The following is a 10,397-nucleotide window of genomic DNA, read 5'->3' on the forward strand; positions in this document are numbered from 1 at the left end:
AAATTTTATTTGAAGGAACTTAGCATTTTTTTAATTAAAAATTTTGACATGTCACATTAGAACAAAATTTCAAAACTTTAAAAAAATAAAAATACAAAATTCTAATTGGATGCAATAGCAAATACTAAAGAGGGAGCACATTTGCATAACAGGTCTAAACTGTGCCAAATTAGTGAACGTCAAATTTTACTAGTGGTGTAAACATGCATTGTGGTTTTTAGTGTTTTAGCCCTCAATTTCTGGCACTCTCGTGGGGTATATTCACTTATTTCCTCAAATTGTATCTATCACATAAAAATTTGACCTGCACAAAATTCTACAGCCATATATACACTGTATATCCTACGTTCATACACTGTATGTACATACATACAAGTGATCTGTTCTTGATTTGTACGTGCAGAGCCTCATCAGTGCGACCCATTTCGTACTCGAGTTTAATGCATCCTTGAAAGACATAAAGACATAAAGGAATGTAGCCCTTTATATCGATCTGGCAAAAACATTGTCAAGTTAACCCACCATTGAAAGGGAAGGCTAAAAAATCATCAACAGTAACTTAAGGAGTTACAGATCCACAAGACGAGATACACTGCTTCCTGGGTAAGTCAGCAATGCCATATATAATGTTTGAGCTCTGTGCCGGACAATTTTTTTACGTTTCTCATTTACAGATCTACGAAGTTTTTCTCTTCCATGTAAATCCAATTTGCAAGGTGTACATGCTTGAACACTGTGGTTCAACCGTCCTCTTTTTATGGATTATACAGTATTTGGAAAGTGCTCAGAAGGATTTTTTTTCTGATTTTCTATGTTGTCTTACTGAGAGAAATATTTGCTCACAGGGTTAAGCTATTGCGAGGGAGGTCGTGTCCAAACTTTTTGGCCTTCGTAATCCTCATTGAGTTTTAATAGGGGAATTTTCAGCGTTTAAAATAGATTCCTTCGGAGAGGAGGTGAGTCTTGGAAGCTATTTCATTGAATGCACTCTTGCTGAAATGACTATGTTTGGGAAGTAAATGAGATCGATGGGAGCCGGGTATGCCGTGGCAACCGGAGTTTTTTTATGAATTTTTTTTGCTCAAATTATTGTGGGTTTTGTTTTACATCCACAACATCTCCTGAGTTTTTTCTTTGGATGGCACTTAAAATAGTTTTTGGGTGTTAAAGGGCTTGATTGAAATCAAAATTGTTCTTTATTGGTTATTCAAGGGTTTGATTGAAATCAAAATTGATTTTTTTGGGGTATTCAAGGGTTTGAAATATGTAATATGTAAAGGTTTGATATGAAATAAAATTTGATAACATTAGTCTTTGGGGTTAAAGGATTTGAAATAACTGAAATAATAACTAGTTTTGGGTATATAAGGGTTTGAAACAAAATCTGATTCCTTTTTTGAGTATTCGAGTGTTCAAAAATTAAAATGGTTATTTTAGGTCTATGTTTCCGAAAAATAGGTTTAAAATTTTGAGGTTTTGGTTTTAGTTTAGGTGCTTGAATTTAGCTCTGCACGTAAATTTATAATAATAATTATTCATGATTTTAATGAAAGATTTGATTTGATTTTATGTTGCATGAAATTCTGTGGAAGTTTACAACCTTTTAATTATATGCCCTCTCTTTTAGGGGACAAGGGCTTTAATGATTAGATAAATTCTATACTTAAAGTTTATATGTGAAAAAATAAACTCAATTACTGCTTTTCTAGTTTTGTGTGCAATTTGCAATTCCCAAACTTGAGAGACTATATAGCTGAGATATCATAAGAGTTCTGTTTTGGGCCCTGTGGTTCTTCTGTCGGGATTTCGGCTATATAATAAGATATGGCTTCTGTGTAGCATTGCATTGTTATGCCTTGCACGATTCTTGAAGAAAATGTTAAGAGTTCTAAATATTAAATGCGATGAATTCATGAATGAGGTGCGTTGGTGAGTTTATTTGTTGTGGCATTTTGTTCCTTTTCAGCCCTAATCATTGACAGTTTGTTTTGACTAGCGCTAAAGTTTTGTGAATTTCTAAATTTTTGGTTTGATGGCTTAGATATTTTGTGTAAAGATCATTTTTAATGATTTGACATCAATTGTTATATTGATAGCATGTAAAGACAACTTTGTTTCGGGCCGGATTGAATGTGTGAAATATTTTGTTTCTAACTTCAGTCATGTCTATATCACATGTGTAAAATATAAACATATGTTCCTTTATGTTCATTTATTATTTATAGCAAGTTTACAGTCACTAATGAATTCCCGTCATTTGGTATTTGGATGTTTAGGTATTACAAATACAAATGCCTAAAAGGAAAAAACAGCAACCTTCCATTAAGAAGATCTTTGCATGGTCTAGTGCAACACCAGTTCAAGTTTTACCACCAGGAGATACTTATGAAGATGATCATAATGTTGATCTGAATGAAAACTCCACTTTATTGGGGTATAACGAGGAGTATGTTGAAGAACTTGAAGGGGGAGAGCTTAGTGTGCAAAAGAAAAGAACACCCAAAGCAAAAAGAGAGTTTCGAGAGGAGTGGAAAGATAAGTACAAGTGGTTGAAGACTGCTACACATGAAGGAAAAACAGTTATGAAATGCATATACTGTGAAGAACATAAGCTGGTTGGACCATGGGGAGCTGGTACTGGTTGCACTAGTATGCAACATGATGCACTAGTTACTCATGCAAATTCAAGGAACCACAAACTTTCAGAAGCAAAATGGATATCAGAGAATGAAGGAAAATCAAAATCTGGTGCAGAAGTTGCGGTAATAGATGAAATCAATAAGGAAACAACCATTGCATCAATGCTTGCAAACATTGATGACATCAACAAGGAAAGAGTCATCACAACCATGAAATTGGCTTATTGGCTCGTGCAAGAAGATATTCCTCTTTCAAAGTACGAGTCTCTTTGCTGCCTTGCAATGTCTTTACAAGCACCAAATATGCCCAAGAATAAGGATTACAGATCATACACAAATCAACCTGCTGCTAATGCATTCCTTTCTGCTGTCTCTAGATATATTGAAGAGGTTCAAACTGCCAAAATGCTGGATAGTCCTTTTTTTTCTTTGATGTTGGATGAAAGTACTGGACGGCGTCCAGAGAAACACCTTGGGGTTTACGTTACTTTTCTAGACAAACAAGGGTTGGGGCCGCCGATTACACAGTTTTTAAAGCTTATAAATGTCTGTGATGGAAGAGGGAGAACATTATATGATGCAATCAATGCTCTTAAAGAAGCAAAGGGTCTTCCAAATAATAGATTGATAGCAGTTTCAACATATAGTGCTTCATCAATGGCTGGTGGTGAAAATGAGTTTGTTACTCTTTTAAAAAAAGACGTGCCTAATCTAGTATGTGTCAACTGCATTGCTCATCGTGAATCTATGGCTGCATCAGATGCTGCCAAAAGGATACCTGAACTATTATTTGTCGAGAAATTAGCAAATAATGTCTACTCTTGGGTTCAGAATTCTACTAAAAGGAATGGTGAGCTTATTGCCCTTCAGGAACTCATGCAGCTTGAAACTTTGCAATCTCTTCAGATTCATGGAGCTGGATGGCTTTCAAGAGGACAAGTTATTGAAAGGTTGATTGCCTTGATGCCATCCATATTAACTTTGTGGAAGATGGAGAAAATGGACCTTTGGTATGATAAGGCAACAATTTTTTCGATCCAGTTTTGTTTGCATATGCTTGCAGATGTGATGCGAGAACTTACCAAATTGAAAGAAAAATTTCAAGAAGAGTATGTGGATGTTACATCTTTAGGGGCAACTGTAGATGTTACTATCAACACTCTAAGCAGGTGGTTTTTAAGGAGTGACACATTTGCAGATGGTACATGTTACTTATCAAAATTTTTAGATGCCTCTAAATTTGGTTATTTAGAGATTACTGACAAAGAGGGATTTATTCATAGACATGAATTGCGGTTTGTGGCAATTCCACATGCTCAGGCAGATTATGTTCACAGTCAGAGGCAAACATGGATGCCTCGCTTTGATGGTTCAGTAGAGAGTTGTAAACAACTTGCAAGAGAGTATATTCAAACACTTGTAGGTTGCCTGAATGCAACATTTGCTGATCTTGCTCTTTTTGATTCTGTGAAATTGTTTAGCCCTTGTCATTATTCACGGGATGTTCGCACTAGAGAAGAAAATTCAAGGCGCTGGCTTGATAAACTTTTTCAGCACTTGCAGCATACACAATGTGAGGGGGAAGAAAACACACCATTATTTGATTTTGAAGCTTGTAAAAGAGAGTTGCATCCATTTGTTGATACTCTTTATTTTAGTTGTGATGGATCACTGCCAATGAAGGATGCTTGGAGGGTATTTTGTGTTACAAACTTGCATTCAAATTATCCAAACATGTCAAAGCTGTGGCAAGCAATACTTACTATTCCTGCTAGTGCAGTGGCATGTGCAAGAGGGTTTTCAAGACAAAATACAATAAAAGATACACGAAGAACAAAATTATCATTGGATACTTTAGATGCCTTGATGCGAGTGTCATTAGCAGGACTTGATTCATCTACAGTGGAGTGGAATAGGGTATATGAAATCTGGAAAGATGCTAAACAAAGAAGAGTTTAAAATGTTTTAGAATCCGTTTTACTATTCTTGATGTGCTATGTCCTGAGAAGGGAAGGGTACCAAATATTCTAGGCTAAACTAATTTAATGGTCCTATATCAAATTGAATTTGGCATATCATAATTTGGAGTTCTTCCTTTTTAATTATAATAGTGTGCATTTGAGAATGATGTGTGACACATCAAAAATTTGTAGAAATTCTTGTTTGATGTGTACACACAATACTATAAGTTATAATAATATATTTTGTTTCAGATACAGTGCCTTGAGCTCTTTTATTTATATAGTCAATGTATGTAATATTTGTAATTCCCAAAATAAAAGAAGAATGATTTAAAATTGAATATATATTGCTTTTCTCTAGAGTAATTGGGAACATCATGAGGCCCGGATCTGGTAAGGATGAATTGGTCTCCATCTTATATGTACCAGGAAATGCTCATGCTGCTTTGGTATGACCTGAGGATGCAACATGCAACTTGAGCCACCCTCATGTGGAATTTACCACACTGCCTTTAATCTGCATATCCTTGGACTACAATTGAATAACATTACTATTAGCCTTCAGGGGCCATAATGTCTCTTAATAAAATAATTTGGGCTGGTCTGTGGTATGTCCTCGTGCTGGTGATAAATTTTATTTTTATTGTGATTATAATCCTTTCTCACATGCATACATGCATTCATATAAATTTATTCTCGTGTTCTTCTGTGGGGCCGACAGAAAGTAGTTAAACTCTTAAATACTAATTGGTGTCTAGGGTTGAATGTCTGATTTAAATCTTGCTTTGAATTTTTTATGGATGCACCCTTGTGAATTTTGATCTGTGTATTATAATTATTTGTATTCGAGTCTGCAAATTCTGGATGTTCCTTCGCTGACTATTTTCAATGAACCAGTGTTACTATGAATTTTGATCTGTGTTAACTTTATCTGAATCTCTGCGTATTCTGAATGTTCCTTTGCAGACTATTTTCAATGAATCAGTTCTACTCCATTATTAATCTGCCCATTTTTTGAATGTTCTTATTTCATATTTTTCTTTTATTCTACTTGTTCTCAATGTTCCAAATTGAATTTTAACATCAATTCTGAATTTGTAGCATATTTTTTTTCTGAAAATTTTCCAGACTTCTTTTAAAGAATTGGTTTTACTGTGCAGTTAAATTGTTAATTTTTTTTGTCATTTGTTCTTAGTTTCTAATTTTCCTCGACTCCAACACTGTTTATTATATCTCTAAGGTTAAAAAATGAATATTATTATCATCATAACCCTTGCATCTCTACAGATTCATTTTACTGATACAGGGCTTTTAATGTGCACCAGCATTCCAGAACCCACTGGGACATGTTTCCTCTCAAAAAACCTGCATCCCCTATAGGGGGATGTTTCCAAGACCCACCACCTCTGCCACCTCTGCCAGAGATGCTGTCAGGTCATTTGCTATATAACATTATTATTACATACTAATTACAACCTTTTAACTTAAGAGAGTCAGTTTGCCTTTCATGGGGCACTCATGTAGATATTATATTGCAGATTTTGCTTTGAAGATTTCAACTCACCTTAATTTGCATATTAGTGCTAGCCCCCAAACCAGTGAACTGTTGTGGTCATCCTTTTTCTGTCACCAAATTTAGGCACTTGGTCCTCCGTCCTCGAAAATCGATCCCATGAAAATCGATCCCATGTCCTCGCACCCTCTATCAAGAAATCCTGTGGAACAGTGAGATTCTGCACTCGAGCTGTATAATGAGAATTTTTTGAATACTCTCTTATCAACATGGTGGTTAATAATTGGGAAAGGAATATATGTTCAGAACTGAATGATGCAAGGTAATGGATGCCTTCAATTTGTATGATGTAAATACTGAGCAGAAGCCAACCCTGCCTGTAAAGTGAAGCGCTTTTCTTTGAGGCTGGAAACTGTCTGTAAGTGGAATTCCTTCGAAATCTAAAATATGAGGTGGACTTTAGTCTGGCAATGGTTTTTTTTCCCTCCCTTTTTGCTTTTTTACTGCATAATGGTACCCCTCACTTGTAGTTTTTCATTCAGGCCATAATTCCTTTGCCAGTTCCGAAGACAAGACTTCCCTGGATGGGTGCAGAGACTGATATGACGAATCTTCTGATGTATAATAAATTCCATGATTAGTGCAATTGGCATTTTAAAAAGTTAAAATGTGAGAACAGTCTTTATTCTGAATATCTAGGATTGTGTTTTTTTTTCTTTTTGCTTATTCACTTTTAGCTTCTTTATGAAGTCCTGCATTTTTTATCTCTCATTTGGGATATAATTCCTTTGCAAAGTGCAAACATCAGTATCTCCTGCACTTTTTCTCTCTCATTTGGGATATAATTCCTTTGCAAAGTGCAAACATCAGTATGTTTCAGATGTGCCCAGGGAAGTTTATTGATGTGTTAGAAATTACACGATTAATGGTGTGAAGGTGAATGGTATATTTTAAATTTTGAGAAATAGAAGGCCAGTGATCTGTTGTTTTAGTTGACATAGATTTGGTAGTCTGTGTGAATTGTGTTCTGTAAATAATTAATTTGAGTGCTATAGCATGCTTAATGTCTATTGTAATGGTCTATCTCTTTCTTCACTGTACGTTGTTTCTGATACTTCTCAATTTTCCTTTCAATTTGAGATTTTCTGAGGTTGTTATGGATGTAAATGTCATACCTATTAACATTTGCAGTGAGAAATCTTAGAGGGCTGCAGAATTCAATGATCTAATTGAATTTTCTTAGTTTTTTGGAACTTATTGAAGTTTACTATCTGATAAGGCTTGCTTGGATACTCCCTTTTTTCTTTTATATGAATGCCAACTCTATCCTATGATATTTGGTATTTAGGTTTAACAAGGATTTATGGATCTAGAGTTGCTTTTTCTTTTTGGTGTGCTACTTCTTGAAGTGACTCTGCAATTGATTCATAGCTTATCGTGTAAAGTGCTGTTTGAACATCAAATGTATAGATGATCATTTTACTTTTCTATTTCTCAGTCTTGCCTTCTTGCTCTTCTTCGCTTGAGGTATTTATCCCTGTAAAATACCTAATTTCTTGTTCCAATTGTCTGCCATTCAAATTGGTCAAATACCATAAACTTTACCTAACACTATAAACTTTACCTAACAAACATAGTGATTGTTCATTTTCAGTTCTATTATAATTCCTACTTCCTGGCCATTAGATAGGAATGCCATTGTGCACTACACAAGAACATTGTGTGGTCTTTGTGGAGACTTGCCGTGCAGAGGGCACCCAAAATTGTCCCATCGATGACCAGTTGCTTTAATTATATGCAGGGCTATTCAAATCCGGCTATTCAAATCCCCTCTAAACCAAATGTAGTTCAGGTCTTCTTAAAGATAAGAATTTTTTCACAGTTGTCAATTCCAATTTTTGCTTGCTGCTGTGTCTGGAAGAGATTGTGTTTTTTTGCGTCAATGTTTCAGATCACATCGCAGTATATCATCAGGATGTAGAGCTGAAGGGATAGAAAAATGCTAAGTTGCCGAATTGGGGACAGGAATGGGTATGAAACACTGGTTCAGCAGAAATTTTTGTAGCAGATTGGGTACGTTTTTGGTACGTCCACATATATATATATATATATATATATATATATATATATATATGTATGTGTGTTTATATGTATGTATGCATTTATCCATGCAGCTAAAAAATAGAATTACATTTAGAATGTCATATACCTATACATATGCTAAACAAAACCATTACAAATTTCAAATTTTGAAACATATCTTTCTAATTTAAATTCAGGTTTCTATACAAGAAGATCAAGCCAAAATCTCATGGTAGATAAGTTCAGACTTCGCTAATCAGCTGTCTAGATCTTAAAAATATCTAAGAAATCAAATTAGAACACTAAACATTTCAGCATTTAAAAACGCAAATCCCAGATGTGTAACCACAGGAGATTTGTTTCAGAATCAGATTTTGTTATGTTTTGTACCTGGATACGCCCAGTAAAGTCTCATGATTCAGCAACTTGGGAAGATGGATTCTTGCAGACCCATGGATGCTAAAAGGACATGGAAAGGGGAGGGAGAGGGGATGGGTTTCACACAAATGCATTGGAAGATGATAATAAATCAAATATGATATAATAAACTAATACAGAAGATCTCAGTGTTCAGATGATGTGACTAAGAAATTTATAGTGGAAATCAATTTAGCAAAGTAAGATTATAAAGAGAAAGAACTGGCTAGAAGAGGAAGTAGAAGAAGATAAAAAATTGGCCCGACTCTAGGATTCAGGGTTATTCGGGTATAATTGGCTTTTTTTGCAGATTATTGCTTCTACGGAAATGTCTGCTTCTAAAATGAGAAGTAATCCAATATAATATGAGGAAGTGTACTTTCGAGGACACTTGTCTTTGAGCACATGCACCAGATTCCCAAGTGAATGTAGTCATTCAACTTCAGGTTTACTGGGTGGGTGGCTCAAAGGACCCTAGGTATGGTGACATGGTATTTTGAAAGCAGGAGGATTGCTTTAGTGTTGGAACTGAGGATTAAGGTACTAAAATTTTAGGATATATGCTTTTGACAATTACGCATGCAAATTTCACTTAGCATCTGTGTGTTCTTTTAAAGTTTTGTAGAAGCAAACTTTCTTTATCTGGCTAGATAAATAAATGAAGTTGCAGTTTCAAGTGCCAGAGTAGAGAGAGATCCTTGGTAGAGGTTTTTATTATTGTTCTGCTTTGGCGTAAAGTATTAAGGCCATTTAGATTGACCGAGTGTTGCTTTTACATGCATGAGCATTAGTAAAGGCCAAAATGGCATACTAATCATCGTCCATGAAATAATCACTAGCTATTTTTTTCAAGGTTATTGGAAATTATTTTCTTTTAAAGGCCAGGTTTGTTGTAAATTCAACTGTGTATTCAAGACCTTGATTTCCCAAATAGCTTTAGGGGCTTCTGTGTTAAAGCATTTTATGCTACACTGCACCTATTGCATGGGCTAACTGGCTAATGGCTAATTACAAGATTTATCTTTGATAGGAAAAATTGTTCTAGATTATGAGAAAAGTTGCTTTATGCATAAAGATCTGATATATTAGAGACTGGTAAAATCAGTAACAAACAAGAGACTTCAAAAGATGAAGCAATACCAAAAGAAAACGGCAAATACTGAAATTCAGAATCTTCCAAAATGGACAAGAAACCCTCATCATAGCAGAAGTAAACAACAGTGTGTATGCATATTGATTATACAGATCCGTACGACGAGTGAGGGCATGTAAACTGACAAATAGCTGTGGTTATTTTACATTGGGTCCATTGCAAGACAGAGAACATAAGAGTTCCTCAGTGCTTGCTTCTCTCTAATTGTTCAATCCGCTGTGGTCGTCCATGCGTACTGCCATTGGCACTGTTACCCAACTGTTATCAATGATGCTCATTATTGATAGTAGCTGAGGAATTCAGTAACCAGTTGAGGGCTTCAGAAAAACTCTGGTAATGGGTTGTTTCCAAATACATCACAGGGATGTGTGGGGAAGCTGGTGGAGCCATAGTTGGGTTTCTGTTGTTTCTGTCAAGATTAATTGTAACTATGTTTCATGATGAGACAATCCTGTTTCCATGGTTTTCCAAAGTTACACATATTCCAGAGATCTGACCATAAATGATCAATTGTTTGGACAACTTGCACTTTTTTTGAGTCTTGGAGCAGATGTTCTGTCTGGTGTGTACATGGAGGAGTGAAGCCTTCTGATAAATTGGGTTGCATTGCGAAGGATCTGGGGCATTCTGAG

The 10,397-nt window shown here is 35.4% G+C and overlaps 1 protein-coding gene across 3 annotated transcripts; it reads left to right on the plus strand.

The window, feature by feature from the left end:
• The first annotated feature begins 294 nt into the window (after positions 1-294).
• On the plus strand, positions 295-4,853 carry LOC149555044 (uncharacterized). 3 transcript variants are annotated; one of them, XM_089829070.1, is made up of 3 exons: positions 295-603; positions 846-956; positions 2,277-4,853. In XM_089829070.1, exon 3 carries the CDS (start codon positions 2,292-2,294, stop codon positions 4,596-4,598), a length of 2,307 nt encoding a protein of 768 aa, XP_089685196.1. In that variant the 5' UTR covers positions 295-603; positions 846-956; positions 2,277-2,291; the 3' UTR covers positions 4,599-4,853. The 3 variants fall into 3 exon arrangements, with proteins under 3 accessions (XP_089685196.1, XP_089685198.1, XP_089685197.1); XM_089829072.1 differs by having other exon boundaries at positions 388-603; positions 828-956; XM_089829071.1 differs by having other exon boundaries at positions 588-716.
• The last annotated feature ends 5,544 nt before the right edge of the window (positions 4,854-10,397 follow it).

Source organism: Cupressus sempervirens, chromosome 5 (genome assembly GCF_028749045.1).
Source record: "Cupressus sempervirens isolate cs-2001-9-10 chromosome 5, ASM2874904v1, whole genome shotgun sequence".
NCBI lineage: Eukaryota > Viridiplantae > Streptophyta > Pinopsida > Cupressales > Cupressaceae > Cupressus > Cupressus sempervirens.